Source organism: Megalops cyprinoides, chromosome 9 (assembly GCF_013368585.1).
Source record: "Megalops cyprinoides isolate fMegCyp1 chromosome 9, fMegCyp1.pri, whole genome shotgun sequence".
NCBI classification, from domain to species: Eukaryota; Metazoa; Chordata; class Actinopteri; order Elopiformes; family Megalopidae; genus Megalops; species Megalops cyprinoides.
In genome coordinates this window covers 38,172,356-38,197,190 of record NC_050591.1, presented here as the reverse complement: position 1 = coordinate 38,197,190, position 24,835 = coordinate 38,172,356, and the positions used below count along the sequence as shown (strand labels likewise).

Genomic DNA, 24,835 nt, shown 5'->3' with positions numbered 1-24,835 from the left:
TGATACAGCATCCGAAACCAAAAAATCATGTCCTGGGGTTAAAATAATTAAATAAATGAATAAATAACCATTATAGTAATTAGCCATATACATACATACATTGCAATTTGTATTACAAGGGACTGAGGGTGGGGGGTCTGTCTTTGGCTTACCGCGATGCATGTAAAACATTGAATACAGACAATCACAGGCTCGCTCTGATCAATCACATTCAAAACGCCCGAGGGAATCGTCTATTTTTGGCGGGAGGCCACACGGCACTTTCTTGATTTATGTGTTAAGATGGATTACTGTAAAGGCCCACATTTAATCACATGAGCTATAATTGAAAACAAAGTGTTTGAGGAGCCAGTGAGGTTGTCCAATAATTCCACTAAGTTCTGTTTTTCACGTTACTGGGGCAAGCATTCGAATTCTTTTCACTGAGTTTTATGGATGTGACACATTAATTACTGACGAAACCACAGCCCAGTGGCGTTTATAACTGTGAAACAAAGTTTAATGTACTACTCCGAAAAGCATCGGGGAAGCGGGTAGTTTGATTTGAATGTGGAGCAGAGAGGACACCTTTTACAAGCATCGTTTAGGCTTTTAAAGATACCAGGAGAAGGACACGAATGCGACTTCACTGAACATATTTCTAGTAAAGGTGTCCCCCGACATTATATGAACACCCTGCACACCTATAGGAGAGGTGTGTTTGTATTACAGTATTTGGTGGAAATTAGAGCGATATTAGAGAATGAAGAGATCCATGCCGCCTGCTGGCAGCGAGCACTGCAGGCAACACGTCCGTGCAGCGCCGCAGACGCGCTAATACTGCGTGTTCAGCCTGCAGCAGGTGCATCGGACAGCTCAGAATACCGATAAGCCACCACTGCACTTTCATCTTTCTCGACTCGCACTTTTTAGTGATTTTTTTGAGTGTCTGTGTTTTTTTTCCCTAGACAAATAGTACCGAGAGTGGCTTCGGTTTAATGCCAAGTGTCACAACCCCAGCAGGGGTTACACTGTGTACCAGGTGCTACTGGTTTTGCGTTGACGATGAAAATAGCTGCTTCATTTCTTTCGATTTAAAATAAGTGCTATTGTTTATAATATCAAATGATAAAAGTTATTTATTTTCCCACTAAGCCTCGAGGCAGTTGAAATAAATTTCCTCTTTTAATCTGAGAGAATAACCTAAGGACTGACATACCCAAATATTGACATCACATGGAAATTTGCCCGATCTAAACACTGATCCAGCACAATTCAGTTTCGTGGGGAATTTGAAATTATTTCACAAAATTCTTTATTTTACGATTTTGCGCTCATCCGAAGGTTTCCTCTTTTCTTGTACTTAATTTATTGCAAATGTATGTATTATTGTTGTTATTATTACTGGTAGTTGGCTAGTACTATTTGTCCAATTCCAAGTTTTGTAATAACGTTTACTCAACACATTTTGTGATGTCTACCGCAAATTAAAGCATAGGAATGAACAAAACCACAACTATTCGGACATTTGTTTTCAATTAAGTCACTCCGTACAATCCAATTTCGAGAAAAGAGGAAAACGCAGCGCAAACTCACTGTGCTTTGCAGCACCAGAGGGTGCGCGGCTCGCACGCTGAAGGCTCGTTTCTGTCCTCCTATAAGGTAACAGCATAGTAGTCAGGACTGGTGACACTTCCGAGTCAGGTTCCTGCACGTGCAGATCATATTTTATCTACCACGCGGTGGTAGCATTGTTACATATTCCAGTGTTATTATTCCAAACACATTCTCATTCTCGTTTTTGAAGATATTGTAATACATCCAGTTACAAAATACACTACCATTAAGTTCAAAAACTTAAAATTCCCTTATCCATGTATGTATTTCGGGGACACGCATATATTATTTATTTATTTATTTTATTAAGTCATTCATTTTTAGTCCTTTTCGATGAATACTATTACTATGCGCCCGAGAGCGGGACAGTTTTCGTCCAGCAGGTGGCGAGATTTCTCTAGTTTTGTATATTTAGGGTAAACTCGAAGAAATTGGTCTGTCAGTGCATATAACAGTACCGTGAAGGTCAGCCTGGTTCGAATCCCAAGCATTTACCTTTAGCGGGGCACTGCAGCTCAATTAGAATCGAATATACACAGCCCTACAATGGACAAACTGCACGCTGAAGGACATGCGTCTAAGAGAATATATCAAGTATATGTAATGCATAAGACGTTCACGTTTATTCAACTGACATCTTTATTGCGTAAATATTGGATGTTCGTAGTGCATCTGACATAACAATAACCCTGTTATAACCTATCGCTAGGTTGTTTGAGAGGAATAAGCCGTCAGTCCCCCTGCCAACGTCACTGTGCTTGTGTAACATGTGCGCATTACAGTTCACTAACTGTATCTAGCGGAGACAGACCCATATTTACTTATAGTTTTTGATGACAGCTTCAATTGAGATCTTACTGTAATAATCTGTGTCGTGGGTTACAGTTACTGGTGAACTTGTTCAACCTAAAGAGGGCGCGATTGCTCAATCTAAACTAAAGATCCAAGAGATCAGATCGAACCAAAGATCTGGTATTACACAGAACACTCCAACAATCACCATTTTAAACGCACATTTAATATGTTTGTTTTGTACCCTTGCGCAAATCTAGAAAAAAAACGTTAAATGATCAACTGGACACTTAATATCATGTACAAAATTCTGTCTTACAGTTTCAGAAAGTTCTTACGTTGCCGGCACTGTTGGCAGAATACATGTTGTGTCCATATGAAATGTGTCGCTGCGGTAACAGTCGCAGCAACGAAGTGAATGGCCGTGACACCAACTCACTGCTTCAGCGCGTGTGGATGAAAAGCAGTTGTAACCTTGTAACCTGGTGTTTTCTTTCTCAATGTCAGTAAAAGCAATTTTGTTTATTAACATACGCATTCTCTTAACATAAGTTAAAGAGAAAAGATCACGTTCAGATGGGAATCCCCTCATGTGGGCGCATTCACAGGTAGAAATTCTCCCGTGGGCACTTATTTGTTATAATTCTTATTAAGTTTGTTTCTTAATATTAAAAATGACTGATTATGCAGATTCCTTTTCATTGACAAATGCGGATTCCCCAAGTTACGCACTGATCAAATCAATTCCTCGATCTATTACAGTTCCAGTGTGGCTGCAGAATTCCTCTGTAAACGGTCTGATTTCGCATGCAGTCTGAGTACACGCGCATTTACTGCAGAGGCGACTCGCGCTGCACAGCCCCGCTCGGTGGGAGGAACCCCTTCTCCGCGTGCAGCGTGCTGGAGACTGATAATAATATTTAGAGAGCTACAAGTGGCTGCGGGCTACATCATAAAACAAGAGGCATGTCCAATGAGCTCCTCTCAGCACCTCCCCAAAACTCTGATTACAATTTTTCAATGTTTACACATGACGCAAAGGCATAAAACGCCGGGAGAGAGCCTTACTTCAGCAGACAGGTTGAAGATGGAAATGGATTGTATCCCGGGGATTTGTGTGTTAAGAGGACGCGCCGCTGCAGTTCTGTAGGCTACAGTGCCTTGGATTACTATCGCGCGCATACACTGCATCAACACCACGGAGGACATCGAACTCTAAGACAAATATATTCATGTATATATTGTGTAATTTTTCAGAATTGCATACATTTTAGTAACAAAGATGTTCATGTTTATTAGTACACTTGTCATTTTGGTGGACATCCTATTACACGCAAAATTGAGCCTTTCTATGGAAACTGACTTCTGCATTCCTATTCTACTAGACGAGACCATTTCTACAAAGCACAATTTCATTAGCGACCCGGAGGAAACGAATGAAGGCCAGACCATTTTTAAAATCAACGCTTTCCACCAGGAATTTTATCTCAGACTGACGCCAGATTCTAATTTCCTCGCGCCTACCTTCTCTGCGCACGGCGGCTCCTCGGCGCTAAATCCCGCTGCATCACCTGATTTGAGCCGCTGCTTCTACTCTGGTTCTGTCAATTCCGACCGGGATTCTTACGCAGCGCTGAGTCTGTGCAAAGGCTTGCAAGGCGCGTTTGGTTACAAAGGGTCGGAGTATTTCATCAGCCCCATAGATAACGTCTCGCCAGCTGGAGACAGCAGGAGCGCGCAGAGAGCGCACGTTATACGCCGCAGAAGCAGCCCTCACCACCGCAATTCGACTTCGAGGTGCGGCGTGAGCTCAGGTCCGAACCGCGATATGTTAGAATCTTTGGAAAAATACAAATACATGAAAGGACACCATAAAGGGAACTTTACTGACACGGTACTGAAAACCCTGGGTAGATCAAAAAGGTTCGCGTCCATTCCCAGGTACGTGGAAACCCTCATCGTTGCTGACGATTCCATGGTGAAGTTCCATGGCGATGACCTTAAGCACTACCTCCTGACCCTCATGTCGGTCGCCGCCAGGCTGTACAAGCACCCCAGCATTCTAAACTCCATAAACATCGTGGTCGTCAAGTTCATGGTGATAAATGAAGCCGACAAGGGACCCAAGGTTTCCGGCAACGCAGCCCTCACGCTGCGCAATTTCTGCACATGGCAGAAAAAGTTAAACAAACACAGCGACAAGCACCCTGAATACTGGGATACTGCCATCCTGTTCACAAAGCAGGTAAGGGGCCCTGTTTACTTGGCCAGTCAGTAGGAGGTGCTCTTTTCCTCAAATAAAGCTTCTTTTGGCTCTACTGAGCAAAAAGGTAACGGACACTGTGATGTATTCAGTGAGCTGTGTTTACGTCATCGTGAGAAACGACAGCAAGATGAAAGAAAGCTGGACGCATAGCTCGTGCAGGATGAGTTTTCAAACACTGTGGTACTTTTTATTTGACACGGTGTGTACTTTGAATAATTACAGTTATTACTGGCTGCAGTAACACAGATATCAGAGCACTAAACCAGAGCGCTCACAGTGCAGATTTCACTGTCATGCATCCCTCCCCCGAGGACGGTGAAAATAATGCATAATGATAGTAATGGATTACATGCATAGGGATGTAAAGGCTTAAACAGTGGAGGGTGGGGAGGACTCTTATCTCAATCACCGCTGACATGCAGCAGCCACCTGGGTGATGGATGGCAGCTGCTGCACCAGAACATTCAGCACACATCAGCTGCAGTGGGAAGAGGGAAGGGAAGAATTTCATTATTTACACACTTAAACTGGGGGATTAGATGATGCTGATGATGATGCAGATGGCTGAATGATGATGATGATGATGATGATGATGATGGTGGTGATGATGGTGATGATGATGATGATGATGGTGATGATGGTGATGATGGTGATGATGGTGGTGATGATGGTGATGATGGTGACAGTGATGATGATGGTGGCTGATGGTAGTGATGATGGTGATGATGGTGGTGATGATGATGATGATGATGATGGCTGATGGTAATGATGATGGTGATGATGGTGATGATGGTGGTGATGATGGTGATGATGATGATGATGGCTGATGATGGTGATGATGGTGACAGTGATGACAATGATGATGGTGGTGATGATGATGATGATGGTGATAATGGTGACAGTGATGATGGTGATGATGATGATGATGGTGACAGTGATGATGATGATGGTGACGATGATGATGAAGATGGATGATGGTGATGAAGATGGCTGATGGTGATGTTGACTGTGAGGATGATGATAGGGTGTTTATGATGGCGATGCCGATGACTGATGAGGGGCTGTTAACAGATCTTTCACCCAGTTAGGCAGAATGGAAAGATACTCTAGGGTTTTTTAGCGATGCATTTCCTGTTCTGTTACTTCATGCAGAGGAGTCCATCGGTTTCTTAAGATGTCTGTAAATAATCACACTATTAAGCAAGAGGTGGCGTCAAACGGCACATCCAGCCATTGTAGGCATATATCCATCAGTATATTCCGCATGCAGTTTGGGTATGTGGTGATAACTCTGAATCTGTATGATGTGTAGCTTTCTGATTGATCACCTGTAAAGAGGCTCATTTGTTTGTCCAACCAGGCCCTGTGAGGTTTTACTGCACGCCTCTGTCATTTCACACTGAACCGAACCCCTCTGTCCCTCCCGTAGACAGTGAGTCATGGTCCCACATGGCAAACTTAAACCTCGTTTATGTCATGATGCAGATCCTGCCAAATGCTTCTGCAGAGAGCTGTTGAGTGTCACCATCATTGCCCCAGTTCCACACTCGCTGCACAGCCAGCAGATCCAGCAGAGCGCTGGAGTCTCCGTCCGGGAACCTCTCCCTGCTGGACCTGCTGCTGCCTTTTCTCCGGCACACTGGCTGACCCATGTGACACTTCTCATTTCCCAACATTCACACTCTGTCCATCAGCCAAAGCTAAATCAGAGAAGTGCTCCACAGATAACAAAACATGGACATCAAACCGTAGTGAACAAACCGTAGTGATGGTACCTGTGATGTTCCTGCACGGTGCATGTTTCCTGCAGAGGCTGGGCTGGTGCATGTTTCCTGCAGAGGCTGGGCTGGTGCATGTTTCCTGCAGAGGCTGGGCTGGTGCATGTTTCCTGCAGAGGCCGGATTGGTGCATGTTTCCTGCAGAGGCTGGATTGGTGCATGTTTCCTGCAGAGGCCGGGCTGGTGCATGTTTCCTGCAGAGGCCGGGCTGGTGCATGTTTCCTGCAGAGGCCGGGCTGGTGCATGTTTCCTGTAACAGCTTTGCTCAGGTTGCACAACTGGGGCATACCGCCGCTCCTCTGGGCTGTCACTCCACTAGGCCACACACTGTCAGTGTGTGGCCAGTCTTGCAGACTGTGCCGTATTCACCTGCACAGTGTTTATGCGTAGCACAATGGCACAGTGTATATGGTGTATACATGAGGTAACTGAAGGATGGCACCATGTGTATGGGAGAAGTAGAAAATGGCTGCAGTGGCCGGGTGTCTGAGGCGTTAAACAGGGATGGTGCATTGAACAGGGACAGTGTGTTAAACGGCGTTGGTGCGTTAAACGGGGATGCTTGTTGCAAGGACCCAGTCACCTGTTTCGGAACAAGGTTCTGAACTCATCTAGATGTGAGAGGACTGAGAAGGCCTCAGCTTTGAACAAGGGTACACAGTAGGAATAGTTTAAAAAGGTACATAGACATTACATTACATTCACTTAGCAACTTCCAGCACAAGAGAACAGAAGTGTGTCCATCCAAGTTAAATGAGCAACAGCGTCAGACCAGGCGAACACCACTCCCAGACCAGTGAGTGTGAGCACAACACCATTCAAGTACTACCACAAGTTAACTTGTGCTAACACAGCAGCATAAACCTGCCTCTTCATTTGTGTCCTTGAGGAACAGTTATTTTATTTTGCAGCCTCTTAAAAGCACCCTTTGTAGAAAAAGTGGGGAAACTTTGAGACCAAAGCTAAAAACTAATGTCTTCTGAAAGGATGAGACCTGTCAGATGCAGACATGTTTTAGTGATGAGAGGCGAGTAGGAGAAGTTGCTCAGAGGACGCTGTCCTCCTGGTCCACAGGCTCTCCCTCTGTGACATCATACTCAGACTTTCCCACAGTGCCGTGCACAGCGCCTCCCTGGAGGGCTGCAGGACTGTACGGCTGTTTCTGACCCGCTGGGCTACACTGTCTCCAGGCACTGTCCTCAGGCTGGCTGTGTTCCAGCAGCGGTCCTCTGAGGCTGGCGCGATCCAGGCGATGCCAGAGCTGGGAGCTAAGGCAGAACAGCGAGAGAGCTTACAGGAGAGGCAGCAGTTACAAAGAACAGATGGATCTGGCCAGTGATTTGTGTTACTCTTTTTTTTTTTGCTTGTTGTTTTTTTTCTTTTTCTGTAAACTGCTGCTGTACAGAGTGAGGCCACAGTGTCACACATCGGTGTGAATTACAGAGAGCTGCAGGATCAGCTCCCAGCTGGGTGCTGCTGCTGTAGCCTTCAGACAGGTGCTTAACTTGATTTACCTCAGTAGATATCCAACTGTAGAAACAGATCATGTAAAAAGTATGAACGATGAAGATCTTGTCAGACAAAGGGGGGGGGGGGGGGGTAATGAAATGATATAATGTACCTTTACTTTGCACCCCCTTTGGATGAAGAGCAGCTCTGTACTCACGGTGGCCATTAGAGCAGCCATGACATTGGAACAGTGACAGGCCACAGGTTCAGTACAGAGTCACACCGGGAGGGGAAATGCTGGCTGTGAGCAGCGCTGTAACTGTATAAATCAAAAGAAAAAGATGAACAAAACCGCCCTGAAGCCACAGGGAGCAGTCTGTGTCATCATTATAACATCCTCCTGTCCGTCTCAAGCAGGAAGAATACCATAAATAATGTCTGAGAGTCTCAGAGTAAAGGCACACGTGCTGAAGTGATCACGCCACACTCGGCAGCGCTGCAGTCAGTCGGAAACAGTAGTCTCGTGCTTAGTGTAAAGTCAGGACACTTTCATTTCATTATTTACTCAATAGCCATAATATCTCTGCTGACCACCAAATTTAACTGTACTGAAAGAGGCCCCTGGAGGCCATTTAAACGTGGTTAAAAATCAGGAGGCAGCCATACACAGGACTGTCTGCGCTTCTCTTTCAGCCATGAGGAGAAAGAGCGTAGAAGCCACCTGGAATATACAGTAATTAAATAAACAATAAATATTGTTTACAGAGGGAGAGAAGTGCATCTCTCCTCTGAACGACGCACTCACCAAACCTCACACAAGCCTTCTGCGTATTCAAACACAGAAGCACAAGAGAAGAGAAGCACAAGAGACAGTATTCGCCCATATGCAGCACTCTTTGTATAGCTATTCCTATTTACAGTGCTTTGTATAACTAACATATACACGTAGTATGATTTGTTGCTTGCATGAAAGCCTACTTAATCTAAAAATACAAAACAAAGCACTACACAGATCAGCTGAAACCAGGACTGATGATCGGCATTTGTTTATTTAATAACTTGTTTTTGTTAAGGAGCCACTATCACAAGCTCACAATTGATTACTGTATGCATCTGCAGATCAGAAGTGGTCTTTGAACCATTCAATGTGTGAAAAGCAGCAGCACTCACTGAAATGAGATCAGCATCACCAAGAGCGCGACAGCTTAACCATGAGGCCTGCAATTACCATGACAAAGACATCTGGGCTTACAAACAGCTGATAATTTAGAGCATTGTAGCACATGATTTGATTGACAGAAAGTAGAATTAGCTATGTAATAACCCAGTGAACTGACTGCGTGATGATATAGTGATGCGCATGACTTCAGAGAGCACAGACTTAACAGTGTCTGTGGAGAGAGACCTGTCATCACAGTGTTGGTTCTCTGGCCCAGAATTGGACTCAGAAATGGGTAGCACTTTCTTCTTTTGTGATGAGGGTGGTGTTTAAACCATATAATTCCAATTTCAGACACTCTGCCACTACTCTGGGGTCATATTAATAAATTACTGTTATGGGAACATTTATGTCATCCTTATCTCAGATAAAAGATGATTTAATTTCTAGATGTCAATTTCTTAGACCACAAACCAGTCCCTTAAAAAGGGGTTTGGTGAATATGATAGTCCAGTTTTCATTCAATAAGTTTAAATGTGAGAGCAATACTGAATGAAAGGTGATGAAAAAATGAAATCTGAATCATTGTTCTGCCAAACCCAGACAAGAAGTTAACCTGCTAGTCTAGTGTCTGTCTAGTGTCATCTTACGATAAAAGGAGTTTACGGTTTTTTTAAACTGACATTTTCAGTCAGAATTATGAACATTCACACTTTGTGGTGTCATAATCAGGTGACCCAGAAGCCCTTGCGCTTGGGTCTAGGCTAGTTTCTAGTTTATCAGAGAACATTTGCTTTGTTTTTGATTGGCTGTAATTTCAGGATCATCTCCCATGACCCTCTCTGTCTGGGTCTGGGACATACCGATGTTTCGCCACAGACACTTATAATGGGGACAGTCTGAACATCTCCCACTGCACTGCCACTGTGAATGACCATCTCCCACTGCACTGCCACTGTGAAGGACCTCGGCACGTTGCTCTACGCTGGTGATTATCCAACACGACTCAACAAACTAAACAAAACGCTGATAAAAGCCTGTAGAAGAGAGTAAAACAGACAAAGTCTCTCTTTAAATAGATGCTGTTTTTTCACCTTCTTTTAGAAAATGAAAACATGAACTTTTAGACTGTAGGGTTTTCACATTCACTGTAGGTTTCCATAACTACAACACTATTATACGTATGTAAGAACAATCACAATATATCAGCAGGTGTGGCAGTGTTCAGAAGAGCATTGCTATTTGACATATTAATGTTCTCACTCAGCTGTGTTAGATTTATGTGGAGTACCTCTGCCCTAACACAGTGCTATCCCTATGTATGACTCCAGAGAGGAACTCCTCACAAGCACTGTTCGGCTGGCAGGCTGTTCTCTGTTTTTGGAGATTCCTCTGTATTTGTACCAGAAAAAGAAGACATGCAGCATGTTTTATAAGATGGCTAGACTGGTGTCTGCACATCCAGTTCAGAAATGTCAAGCCACATCCCGTAATTTTGGTGAGATGGATCTTTGTGAAGCACATTTTCTGCACACTGTGGCACTCCCCCCCCCTCCCCCCCCCCCCCGGCCGAGCCAAGCCCTGAACCCTGTGCCCTCTAACACAGCAGGCCACGCCGTCAGCACAGCCCCCCCTGACCCCAGCTCCCTCTCCCCACTGCACTGTAACTGAACACATCTCCCATTCCACCCACAGCCTGCCTGTCCTCCTCTCCTCCAGCCTGCCTGTCCTCCTCTCCTCCAGCCCGCCTGTCCTACTCTCCTCCAGCCCGCCTGTCCTCCTCTCCTCCAGCCCGCCTGTCCTCCTCTCCTCCAGCCCGCCTGTCCTCCTCTCCTCCAGCCCGCCTGTCCTCCTCTCCTCCAGCCCGGCCTGTCCTCCTCTCCTGCAGCCCGCCAGTCCTCCTCTCCTCCAGCCCGGCCTGTCCTCCTCTCCTCCAGCCCGGCTGTCCTTCTCTCGCTGGCTGTTTCCACAGTTCACTTCAAACGCTCAGGGTTTCAAAGAGGTAGAATCTAATCAGCGTCCGAGCAGAAGAAGCTCCAAAAATATCCACTGCTAAGAAGACAGAGCACACAGTATTGCCAAGATGAGAGTACGCTTGTGTTATTATTTTTAGCATTTTTAGATCAGCTGATGCAGATGTACAGAGATCCATGCAACATATTTGTTAATTACAAACAGTTGATTCACACAGCCCTGCCCATAAAGAAACTATTTTAGACCAAGAATGTTACTTATGGGTAAATGAGCAGAGTCTGACTTTTTTTCATCGAAATTTAGAAGTAAATCATTTAAAATAGAGGAAAAACATCACGCAGCCATTTACAGATGTGCTATTACTCAGGACTGGGAACAGTGATTAAACACACAACCTCCTCTGGTAACAGAAATATCTGGGAATTTCACCACAAGACTGCAAAGCTACACATATTGTTTAGTTATTTAGCAGAGCTCATTTTGAGAGGCACTGCAGTGTAGAAGATGCAGAAGATGTTGCATGTATGATATGTGCATTTTTCAGTGTGTAAGCCAATTCAGGGATGGATCTATGATGCTTCAGAGCCAAGCTGTAATGCAGACATTTTTGTAAAATTCTTTTTCTTATTGTCCTCTCTTTTCCTGAATAAAAGTCAATACTTCAGATTCAGTTAGATATATCATCAACAGCATAACACAAATAGAAACTTAATCAACCATATCTTACACAAATAGAACCTTAATCAACCATATCTTGCATAATCCTCTGTTTGGCCTCCTTTGAGCCAGTTAGGTCAGTAGTGTTGAAGAATTGTGTATGTTTCTGATTAATAAGTGTGGATGGGTGAACTGTGAGTAATCAAGCGGATGATTGTGAGATAAATTGTGTTTGCTGATGTCATTCACGCTTTTGTTTGCATTAGGTAACAGAGTAACTGCATGAGTCTGACTGGCTGTGTTTCATTCCTCCCTCTTCTGACTCTCCAGAGAGAGCTGCTAGGTCAGACTCCATCCCTCCAGCATTTTTACAGCGTACCACAGCTCCCTCACCCCTAACAGCACAGGCTAAAGCTCTGGCGCTGCAGTCAGCTTGCCTGTGTTTCTGGGGTGTTAGGAATGGCCTTGGATGCTAGGCGCATGGCCTCCCCTTTACAAACAAGAAGGAAGAAACCAGCAGACTAAATGGCTGGTCATGGATTCCAACCATAAAGCTTTGAATGTTAATATTTTCCCTGGAGTGCCATGTATCCCAAACAGATTAACTGGTTTACTTATATAATGGACATCAGAGAAAGGGAGCGAGATGAAAAACAAAAAACTTTTTCCAGATTACGTGAAACTTTTTATGTGGTCTGTGACCTGCACTGTTCAAAGTCCTCCAAAGAAAGACCATCCAGCCTAAAGCCCCAGCACTGCCTGTCAGCATTGTTTAAGGAGGTGACTCTGTGCTGTGTAATGGTTTAAGGAGGTGACTCTGTGCTGTGTAATGGTTTAAGGAGGTGACTCTGTGCTGTGTAATGGTTTAAGGAGAGTGACTCTGTGCTGTGTAATGGTTTAAGGAGGTGACTCTGTGCTGTGTAATGGTTTAAGGAGGGTGACTCTGTGCTGTGTAATGGTTTAAGGAGGGTGACTCTGTGTTGTGTAATGGTTTAAGGAGGGTGACTCTGTGCTGTGTAATGGTTTAAGGAGGGTGACTCTGGCTGTTTCTGTCACCTGAGTGAACGCCTCTGATTGTTTATCACAGAGTGTTGGAGGCACATGCACATGGGAAGTAGGCCACCAACAACAAACATACTGTACTGAAGGAATTTTTCATTTTTTCTCGTTCCTCCCCATGAACATGCACACACACACACCCATCCCATGTGTGCATCCACACACACACACACATCTGGAATTGTTTCTTGTCTGCTTATAAGTGTGCTATATAAACAATTTGCTAAGTACCAAGAGATTTCACTGAGGATATGCCTTAAGATCCAGGATCAGGGCCTGGAGGATAAAGAGTTGAGCTGGTGAGACCATGAAGTCGCATGGGATCCGCAGAGGAGCTTTTCAGTGTGGTGCTGTGGAGCATGTGCCATCACCTGCCATCATTCTCAGTGTGTGTACTTTGAGTAGCTCATTGGTTACAGAGTTCGCTTTGAGCCCAGGTTTGGTCTCAGCCATGCCAACAGCCAATGATGAAAAACTGGCCTTGCTATTCCAGGGATATGGCTGGGTAATTTAGCAGGTGTTGCAGGTGAGATCACCTGTGACACATCAGGAACCTGCAGGTTGCTTGGATGATGTCAGTGACTATGCCCCTCTCTTCTATACGAGTGCAGTGGTTGTTGTGTGAGAGACAATCATGTCCAACTGGCCATTCCTAAAGTACGGTGCGTGAAAGCGGAAAAAAGACTTAAAAATGTGTGTTTGCTGTTGAACCGATCCTGCTGTCCTTTGCGCGTGTGCAAGTGACGGTGAATGGTAGGATCTCAGGCTGATGCTAGAACATATTATGTATGTTTAAAATAAGCTTCCTTGAATGCATCCTTCCAAAGATAACTCCAAGTCAAAACTAGGTCATTTTGTGCCAAAATGCCATTTCAGAGGAAACACAGAGGCAGTGTTGGCTTGAGGTTAACTTTGTTTTAGGGCCGCTGAGATACTTGGGAGAACTGACTTCAGTGTTTGGACGGTTTGTTCTGTTGCTTGAAAATGGCTTCTCTGGGAGTGTCACCTGGCCCAACTACAGAAGCGTCTCCAGAAGGAATGTGCCTGCTGTGTGTTCTCTCATTGTTTGACTGGTAGTTATCATCCAGAAGGGAGAGAGAGAGAGAGAGAGAGAGAGAGAGAGAGATAGAGAGAGAGAGCGAGAGAGGGACAGAGAGAGATAGAAAGAAAGAGAGAGAGAGAGAGAGAGAGAGACAGAGAGAGAGAGAGAGAGAGAGAGAGAGACAGAGAGAGAGAGAGATAGAGAGAGAGAGATAGAGAGAGATAGAGAGAGAGAGAGAGAGAGAGAGAGAGAGAGACAGAGCTTCTCTCTCTCAGGATCTCTGCTTGATTACTCTGGGTGTCCATGAACTATTTGTTCCAATGTTAGACCCCTCACCCGACACCACTGAATGGAACTGGTAAACATTTTCACAGGACGTTAGAGTAAACGTCCTATGAAAATGTAAGTGAAACTGTGTTAGAGCACTGTATTGTCCTCTGCTAGGTGGTGCTCTGCTGTGTGGTATTTTCTAATTTGCCAGGACCTGTATGGTAGTTTGTGTACGGTATTGGTTATTGTTTTCTCCCCTGCCAGGACCTGTGTGGCGCCACCACCTGTGACACGCTGGGCATGGCAGATGTGGGCACCATGTGTGACACTAAGAGGAGCTGCTCCGTCATCGAGGACGACGGCCTGCCGTCCGCGTTCACCACCGCACACGAGCTGGGTGAGTCCGCTACCTCTCACCTCCCAAAGCCACACCTGTCCTGGGACTGGCAGGGAAGCCCAGGTGTATTGTGAGTCAGTGCTACCCTCAGGTCGCAGGTACAGCTCCCAAGTGGGACACTGCCATGGTAGCTCTGCGCTAAGAATGGCTTCAGTCAGTAAATGTCCTGCTGAGTAAAAACATACTGTGCTTCATTGCAGAAGGCATCTGCTAAGTAGTAACACAGTAACTTTACTGACTTTACTGAAAGGGCTGCATGATGCCATGAGTACTCAGTGAGCTATAACTACAGAGTGAGCTGGCTGTCAATATGTCACAAACATTTCTTACAGAAGTAGGCTATTCTTTACTAGTATGCTATGAAATCAGGATGCAGTGACCTATGCGCTGTGCGGTTCCACATACACAGCCAATAGCATTGCCATACACTGTGCGGCTCTGAGTGCACAGCCAATAGCATTGGCTGTAAATAGCATCATTTACACAGCTGGGAATTTACTGAAGCCATTTAGCACCCTGTTAAACAGCAGTTCCCCACCTGGGAACTGAACTGGCAACCTTGGTTACAAGCTCTGCTCCTGACTATTTCACCACACTGCTGCCCTGCTCCTTACACTACACCACACTGCTGCTCCCTACAGATACACCACATTGCTGCTCCCTACAGCTACACCACACTGCTGCTCCTCACCACTACACCACACTGCTGCTCCTTACCGCTACACCACACTACTGCTCCTTACTGCTACACCACACTGCTGCTCCCTACAGATACACCACACTGCTGCTCCCTACAGCTACACCACACTGCTGCTCCTTACCGCTACACCACACTGCTGCTCCCTACAGCTACACCACACTGCTGCTCCTTACCGCTACACCACACTGCTGCTCCTTACCGCTACACCACACTGCTGCTCCTTACCACTACACCACACTGCTGCTCCTTACCGCTACACCACACTGCTGGCTACTGTTGTAGAATGTTTTTTTAAGCTGTACCTGACAGAGGATGAAGTGTGTGTGAGAAGTCCCACAGTTATTGCCAGTGTGTTGATATGCTCCTACCCCTAAACAAAACTGTGGCACAGCGAGAGAGGAAGGGGAGAGCGCCCCCCCCCCCCCCCCCCCCCCTCCGGTCACAGACGGGCTTTTCCCCCCTCCTCCCTTTTGTGTTACTGCTACTGAGTTGCCATGCCAACATTCAATATTTCAAATATTTTTTCACTTTTTTCTAGAAAAACAAGTGACGGTTACTATTTAAGCGCTTTTGTCTCATTCCCGCTTTAGGGCATTTAGTCATTCAGCAGACACTCTAACTCAGATCATCTCACTTATGAAAAGGTTAGGCTGAGAGCAGAGAGGGACTTCCTCAGGTTTAACACGGCCATGATTCACTCTGGCTCCACAGTAGCGGGAGGCAGCTGACCGTGGTTGTGGAAACACAGCGAGCCCTGTCGCTAAGCGCCGCCGCGCACACAGAGAGGGGCTGTGCCCGGCATAGAGGCCTCACTGTGTACCTCCCCTACAGGGCACGTCTTCAACATGCCACATGACAACGTGAAGGCCTGTGAGGAGGTGTTCGGGAGGCTGCGGGACAACCACATGATGTCGCCCACGCTGATCCAGATCGACCGCAGCAGCCCCTGGTCCGCCTGCAGCGCCGCCATCCTCACCGACTTCCTGGACAGCGGGCACGGTGAGAGGATCGCTGGCCACGCCCGCTCAGTGCTGACAAGCAGAATCCCAGAGACGTCCTTCTCTTCTCTACATCTCTCCTGTCTGCCTCACTCTCTTACGTCTCACCTGTCTCTCCCCTCTACTCTACCAACCGTCAACCTCCCTCTTCCCTTCCAACCACAAACATGTGCAACCAGCACAGCGCCCTCAGCAAGCAGCACAACATCCTTAGCAAGCCAAACAACATCCTTAGCAAGCCGAACAACATCCTTAGCAAGCCAAACAACGTCCATAACAAGCCAAACAACGTCCATAACAAGCCAAACAACATCCGTAACAAGCCAAACAACATCCGTAACAAGCCAAACAACATCCTTAGCAAGCCAAACAACATCCTTAGCAAGCCAAACAACGTCCATAACAAGCCAAACAACGTCCATAACAAGCCAAACAACGTCCATAACAAGCCAAACAACATCCGTAACAAGCCAAACAACATCCGTAACGAGCCGAACAACATCCGTAACAAGCCGAACAACGTCCATAACAAGCCAAACAACATCTGTAACAAGCCAAACAACATCCGCAACGAGCCAAACAACATCCGTAACAAGCCGAACAACATCCGTAACAAGCCGAACAACATCCTTAGCAAGCCAAACAACGTCCATAACAAGCCAAACAACGTCCGTAACAAGCCAAACAACATCCACAGCATCCATCAGCTGAGAGTACAGCCAGAGACTGCAGCACCTGGTTCCATGGTCACCACGGTTACATCCTCATGGATGCCTTCGATTATCAGCTGATCTTGATCCTCTCAAATGTGACAGGGCTTCTTTAAGGAGCTTCCAAATTTGGAAAGGAACTGTTTCAGCCAAAAATACACAAAGGAGCTAATTGCACACAGCACAGACAGATTGATCTGACAAAGATCACTGGTGCATTGCGCACATTTAGCTTCCAAGAATCATGGTAATATAGAACAGTGTGCTGGAATTCAGTCTGCACTGGAGAATTCTGGATCTCTGTGCAGCGAGGTAAACCATGCTGATGTTTACCTCCCAGAACTCAGAGTTCAGGAACGAGCAGTTATTTTAAAGGACTGAACATTTTACATCTGTTTCAAATTAGAAGGGACAGACAGTCAGAAATGGTGGAGTCTCTTCATTTGGATGTGCACTGCTGAATTTCTCTATGCCAAAGTAAGAAAAAATGTTTTCATCAAACGCCATACACACATATAGTGATAAAGAGAAAGCAATCGCAGGGCCAAATATTGATGAAGCATTAGTAAAATGTTATGTCATCTGCTTTCTTTGACGCTTGTCATGGCTGAAGGTGGCCTCGCTTCAGTCAGAGCAAAAACTTAAAGGCCTGGAAGGTGTTGTTCCTCACCAAAGACAGCTGGGAAGGGAGAAGATACTAGTTTAAATGCAGCACTCAGTATGGCATTGACGCCTGTATTGCGTTACAGAAACCTAAGGGAAGACAAACATCGCTTTTCTATGGCTGTTTAGCCCCCTAAGAGCATATATGTGTAATTAAGAGGGTGGAGAACACAGTGATCAGAGTGTTTATACTGGGCTCTCCAAAGCCTTGCAAGCCCACACTCTGATTAGCTGAAATACGTACAGAGATATGAGCTGATGGGAGAAGCAAACAGAGCTATGCTTTGAAATGACCGTGCTGTACAGTGCATGGCTGTTTAACTATGGCGGGGTGAGTTTTACATGCAGCAGGGACAGGCATTCTGTGACACTGTGGTTGTGTGGGTGTGACAGAGAGCAGTGGTGTAGCTATAGCCATGTCTACAGGCCTCTTCAGTCACGGGATCTTAAAGAAGGCTTGCTGGAGGGAGCACCCCACACTCACATGGCGGGGAGGGGCTTACTTACAGGGGCTGCTTCCTACAGAACACCTCCCTAAAGCATGCTCTCTGTATCCCCTTTACACAGCAAACATCCATCATCAGGAGAAACATGAAATCTGCAGTTTTTGTGGCATCAAAATCCATGTATGCATAATCAACTGCTAGGTTCTTTCTAGTTTAAATTTTGCAGGCTTGAGCCTCATTCTTCTGGAGGTGTTTCTGGTCCTAGTTCCACGCCTACTTGTTGTTCCAGCTGCAGTTGGTCACAGAGGATGTAATATATTTGGGGTTGGGCAGCAGTGAGATATAGTGGTAGGGATTAAGGCTTTGTAACCCAAAGGTTGCTGGTTCAGCTCCCAGGAGGAGTATTGCTATTGCACCCTTGGGCGAGGTACCTAACCCAAAAGGCCTCTGTAAATATTCAGCTGTATGAAATGGGTGATTTGTAAGCCAAATGAGTCGCATCTGCTCGTCAAATGTAATGTGACGAGGCCTGGACCTGCTTGGTTAATTCAGAGGCGTTCTCATTTCCAGGGGACTGCCTGCTGGACCAGCCACAGAGCATCCTGGCTCTCCCGGAGGTGCTGCCAGGGGCCAGCTACAGCCTGGGCCGGCAATGCGAGCTGGCCTTCGGCACCGGCTCCAAGCCCTGCCCGTACATGCAGTCCTGCACCAAGCTGTGGTGCACGGGCAAGGCCCGGGGCCAGCTGGTGTGCCAGACCCGGCACTTCCCCTGGGCGGACGGGACGAGCTGCGGGGACGGCGGGCTGTGTTTGCGGGGCATCTGTGTCCCCCGACAGAACGCCAGCGAGGCCAAGGTGAGTCTCACAGTCGCAGCGCGCGGGTCCCGCCAGGGCGATACACAGATCGTAACAACACTCTCGGCTGGGCTCTTTCCCACAGGTGGACGGCCGCTGGGGCAGGTGGGGCGAGTTTGGCGTGTGCTCACGTACCTGCGGGGGTGGAGTTCAGCTGGCCAAGAGGGAGTGCAACAACCCCGTCCCGGCGAATGGGGGCAAATACTGCCAGGGGGTCCGAGTGAAATACCGCTCCTGCAACCTGGAGCCCTGTCCCAACACGGGTGAGACAGACTTACACAAACCTGAGACGAACAGCCAGCTCACACCTCACACCTGCAGATGGTAGAGACACAGCACAGACTACCTCTATCAGTCTGTACTAGATAAACCGTCCGCATCAGCATCTCAGTTGGTTTGATTTATCGCTATTGAAAATAGCATCAGCTGCAGACATAGAAGAAACTGGCCTAGATACAGACTAAAGCCAAACTCATCCTCAGTCTGTGCAAAAGTCTCTAACTCTCAATGATGAAAGCACAAGGGTAACTGTCATTTTTTCACTCTATATTTTGAGTTGTACTCTCCCTGAAATTAAAGGAGAGACAGAACAACCAACAAAGTAACCAAACTTTTTCTCTAATTAATTAAGCAATAATTATTTAGGTACTTTATTAAGGTACATTTTTGTTTATGACTCACAGGTAAAAGGTGACTTTCTGTCTCGATGACTTGCAGGTAAAAGCTTCCGTGAGGAGCAGTGTGAGGCCTTCAATGGTTTCAGCCTCAACACCAACCGGCTCGCCCCTTCTGTGGTGTGGGTCCCCAAATACTCTGGAGTCTCCCCCAAAGACACCTGCAAACTCATTTGCAGGGCTAACGGAACCGGCTACTTTTACGTGCTGGCCCCAAAGGTGAGCACCGATGCACAAACACCAGCATCAGCACCTGATCCTGGATCAGTGAAGACACACTCCCATTTCACAGCACACACCAGGCACAGAACAGGCCACACACACTCTGTCCTTAGACTTCCTTTTGGTTTGGTAGTGACGTCCTTAGCTGCCGGACTCACTGCTTTGCGTAAGAAACACCTCACATGCATAGCAGATTCCCTGACAGCCTGCAGCTGGGCTGTTAGAAACACACTCCCTGCACTGCGGAGTCTTACGTCCAGAGAGACGCCCTTATAAAGGAAAGACAGGCAGCTTATCAGGGCCAGCTGGGACTGAGGAGAGAGAGAGAGAGACAGGCAGCTTCTGAGGGCGAGCAGGGAATGAGGAGAGAGAGAGAGAGACAGGCAGCTTCTGAGGGCGAGCAGGGAATGAGGAGAGAGAGAGAGAGAGAGAGAGAGAGAGAGAGACAGGCAGCTTCTGAGGGCGAGCAGGGAATGAGGAGAGAGAGAGAGAGACAGGCAGCTTCTGAGGGCGAGCAGGGAATGAGGAGAGAGAGAGAGAGAGAGAGAGAGAGAGAGAGAGAGACAGGCAGCTTCTGAGGGCGAGCAGGGAATGAGGAGAGAGAGAGAGAGAGAGAGAGAGAGAGAGAGAGAGAGAGAGAGAGAGCGAGACAGGCAGCTTATGAGGGCGAGCTGGGAGTGAGGAGAGAGAGGGAGAGACAGGCAGCTTATGAGGGCGAGTGGACAGGTTGGTCGCTGCAGGGGATCTGCGGGGTGTCAGCTGTTTATGCAGCTCAGGAACATCCACCTAAATCAGCCGCAGCCCTGGTGTATATAGTGAGAGAGAGAGAGAAACATGCGGTTAGTAATTATGAGCAGATTGAAAGAGCCCTGTTTAAAAGGCTTTGGGAATGCATTACAGCTGGTATGTGTGACATGTTCACCTTTAAAGCAGCGTGTCTCTAACACAGACTCCACATTCATCAGCTCCTTAGTCACAGACACTGCTACTGTGGCCTGTCCTACACAGGGTCTCACACACACACACACACACGCGCATAACGCGTACACGCACACACACACGCACACACACACACACACACACACACACACACACACAATGCACAAACATATCAATGCACATGACACAATGACACACATGCCTTTGTGTGGTGTTAGTGACAGTCGTATGGGTCTGTAAGTTGTTTGTAAACCTCTGAGGACACACTGAACAGTTATCTGCTCTCATAACGTCTCTCTGACTTCATGATGCGACACTGTATGTACACTGCGTATCTAAGTGAAAATAAAGCAGTGTGATTCAGGCTGTGACTGCAGGTAAGCAGGATTCCTGCATATTACATGCTCTGCTCTGATATTCCACTAAAGTATCCTGCTCTCCCATGTGTTCCTGCACTCCCCTTACAGGTGATAGATGGAACTCCTTGTTCTCCGGACGCGCCTGGAGTCTGTGTGCAGGGGAGATGCATGAAGGCCGGCTGTGACGGAAAGCTCAGCTCCAACAAGAAGTTTGACAAGTGTGGGGTGTGTGGGGGGGACAACCACAGCTGCAAGAAGGTGTCGGGCCTCTTCACGAGACCCATGTGAGTCCCTCTACAGAGATGAACCCCACATGTTCACATTACATTACATTCACTCAGGAGATGCTCTCACCCACAGTGACTTTAACAGCTCACAGTTATCTGTTTATACAGCTGAGCTCATTCAGGTAGTGACTCACCTGGGAATCAGACCAGCACTTTCCCCACTACACCACACTGCCCTTCCCCACTACACCACACTGCCCTTCCTCACTACACCACACTGCCTTTCCCCACTACACCACACTGCCCTTCCCCACTACATTTCCCCACTACACCACACTGCACACTGCCTTTCCTCACTACACCACACTGCCTTTCCTCACTACACCACACTGCCTTTCCCCACTACACCACACTGCCTTTCCCCACTACACCACACTGCCTTTCCCCACTACACCACACTGCACACTGCCCTTCCCCACTACACCACACTGCCTTTCCCCACTACACCACACTGCCTTTCCCCACTACACCACACTGCACACTGCCTTTCCCCACTACACCACACTGCACACTGCCTTTCCCCACTACACCACACTGCACACTGCCTTTCCTCACTACACCACACTGCCTTTCCCCACTACACCACACTGCCTTTCCCCACTACACCACACTGCACACTGCCTTTCCTCACTACACCACACTGCCTTTCCCCACTACACCACACTGCCTTTCCTCACTACACCACACTGCACACTGCCTTTCCCCACTACACCACACTGCACACTGCCTTTCCCCACTACACCACACTGCCTTTCCCCACTACACCACACTGCACACTGCCTTTCCCCACTACACCACACTGCCTTTCCCCACTACACCACACTGCCCTTCCTCACTACACCACACTGCCTTTCCCCACTACACCACACTGCCTTTCCCCACTACACCACACTGCCTTTCCTCACTACACCACACTGCACACTGCCTTTCCTCACTACACCACACTGCCTTTCCCCACTACACCACACTGCCTTTCCCCACTACACCACACTGCCTTTCCCCACTACACCACACTGCCTTTCCTCACTACACCACACTGCCCTTCCCCACTACACCACACTGCCTTTCCCCACTACACCACACTGCCTTTCCTCACTACACCACACTGCACACTGCCCTTCCTCACTACACCACACTGCCTTTCCTCACTACACCACACTGCACACTGCCCTTCCTCACTACACCACACTGCCTTTCCTCACTACACCACACTGCCTTTCCTCACTACACCACACTGCACACTGCCTTTCCCCACTACACCACACTGCCTTTCCTCACTACACCACACTGCCTTTCCCCACTACACCACACTGCCTTTCCCCACTACACCACACTGCCTTTCCTCACTACACCACACTGCACACTGCCTTTCCCCACTACACCACACTGCCTTTCCTCACTACACCACACTGCACACTGCCTTTCCCCACTACACCACACTGCCTTTCCCCACTACACCACACTGCACACTGCCCTTCCTCACTACACCACACTGCACACTGCCCTTCCTCACTACACCACACTGCACACTGCCTTTCCCCACTACACCACACTGCCTTTCCCCACTACACCACACTGCCCTTCCTCACTACACTACACTGCCTTTCCTCACTACACCACACTGCACACTGCCTTTCCCCACTACACCACACTGCCCTTCCTCACTACACCACACTGCCCTTCCTCACTACACTCCTCCTCACTACACCACGCTGCCGGCCGAGTCCTTAGCAGCCAGAATCACTGCAGAAGAAAATGAATAGAAGTTAACTGCAACCCCTGAACACTTGCATAATTTCATTATGAAAAAAAAATCACCAAACTCCAACCAAACTCATAAATCACAGGTGACAGTGTTTATGAGGAAATAATTATGTATGAATTTAGCACTTTACCTATCTGGGGCTTAGCTGGGATGGAGGCCTGCAGACACGCTCCTGAGAAGACCTGTTTTACTGTAAAAGCAGGACAGAGTTAGTCTGTCACACATGTATGGTGTGAATGTACCCTTCCCCCGTAAACCTTTTCATTCATACGTTTTCGCAAGAAGAGAGGCTTGTAAGCAGGACAGTAAACCATGTTATTCAGGGCTTTCATGTGTTGAAAGAATAATCTGTCTGTCTTCTTCAGTCACGGTTACAACTTCGTGGTGATGTTGCCCATCGGCGCGTCAAATGTTGACATCAGACAGCGCGGCTACAAGGGTCTGGTCGGCGACGACAACTACCTGGCGGTGAAGAACAGCCAGGGCAGGTACCTGCTGAATGGGAACTACGTGGTGTCGGCCATGGAGCGCGACATCATGGTGAAGGGCGGTCTGCTGCGCTACAGCGGCACGGGCACCGCGGTGGAATCGCTGCAGGCCTCCAAACCCCTGCAGGAGGCGCTGACCGTGGAGGTGCTGTCCGTCGGCAAGATGACCCCGCCCCGCATCCGCTACTCCTTCTACCTGCCCAAGGAGAACAAGGAGGAGAGGATGCTGAAGAAGGAGGGCCGCGCCCACGCCCAGAACAGCGTGCTGCTGGAGGGCGAGAAGGCGGGACCCAGGAAGCGGCCGCAGGAGCGCGTGTCGTACAAGTGGGCGGCGGGCGGCTGGGACGAGTGCTCGGTCAGCTGCGGCAGCGGCCTGCAGAAGCGGCTGGTGCAGTGCCTGGACTCGGACGGCCGCTCGGCCACCCGCTGCGACGCCGCGCACAGGCCCAACGCCATGCGGGTGTGCGGGGACCCCTGTCCCGTCTGGCACGTCGGGGAGTGGTCGCCCTGCTCCAAGTCCTGTGGAAAGGGCTTCAAACGACGAGTGCTGCGTTGCGTGACGCAGACGGGGCTGCTGTTGCCGCGGGAGCACTGCGCAGGCCAGCGGAAGCCGCAGGAGCTGGACTTCTGCTCCGCCCGGGCCTGCTAGCCCCGCCCCCGCATCACGCCCCGCCCCTCTGACGCTGCGGGATCTGTCAGAGAGGGAGGCACAGAATCCCTAACGATCCGGAACCCAGGGCGTTCTGGTGCATCTGCTTTTGCATCAACGGGCAGGCGGGGGAGGGAGGAGCTGTCTCTGAGAACAGGAAGAGAGAGAGTCTGAGAGAGAGAGGGGGCGAGAGGGAGAGGTACAGACTGTGATTTCAATGCTACAGAGCTGAAGTGACACACAGAATCCTACCTCTGACAAAAAGAAAAGTAATGCTCACTTGCACACACATAAGATGTGTCTGTACATACGTGTGCTGAATAAACACAACCCAGTTATCAGAAACACAGAATAAAGAAGAGTAAAGAGCCATTACTGGATTTACAGGGAAGCAGGACATGGCAGGAGATCAGGCTGCAGTCAGCAGTGTCTGACCACTCTCCTCCCTGCATTACTCTGCTAAATGCTCTACAGCAAACATCTTTGGCCCAGGCACTTGTTTCAGATGGTTTTTTTGTATTTTTGCAACAAAACAGTATCAGTCTGAATTATGTACAGACAACATTGTTGGTGTGCATTAAGTAAGTATTAGCAACATACAGGGAGAAGTTAAACTACAGATTTGCTGAAATTCTAAATGAA

General features: G+C 47.8%; 1 protein-coding gene across 1 annotated transcript; it reads left to right on the top strand.

The window, feature by feature from the left end:
• The first annotated feature begins 3,500 nt into the window (after positions 1-3,500).
• Positions 3,501-24,680, top strand: LOC118782791 (A disintegrin and metalloproteinase with thrombospondin motifs 15-like). The gene is made up of 8 exons (XM_036536351.1): positions 3,501-4,633; positions 14,307-14,439; positions 15,971-16,138; positions 18,527-18,810; positions 18,896-19,073; positions 19,528-19,703; positions 21,113-21,288; positions 23,422-24,680. The coding sequence occupies exons 1-8, from the start codon at positions 3,671-3,673 to the stop codon at positions 24,191-24,193; spliced, it is 2,850 nt and encodes a 949-aa protein (XP_036392244.1). The 5' UTR covers positions 3,501-3,670; the 3' UTR covers positions 24,194-24,680.
• The last annotated feature ends 155 nt before the right edge of the window (positions 24,681-24,835 follow it).

Excerpts from the sequence above, each read along its gene's own strand:
- LOC118782791 (XM_036536351.1), top strand. The coding sequence starts at position 3,671 with ATGTTCATGTTTATTAGTACACTTGTCATTTTGGTGGACATCCTATTA. Across the intron at positions 19,074-19,527 it reads GGAGCCCTGTCCCAACACGG|GTAAAAGCTTCCGTGAGGAG; the intron begins GTGAGACAGACT and ends GATGACTTGCAG. Across the intron at positions 21,289-23,421 it reads GGCCTCTTCACGAGACCCAT|TCACGGTTACAACTTCGTGG; the intron begins GTGAGTCCCTCT and ends TGTCTTCTTCAG.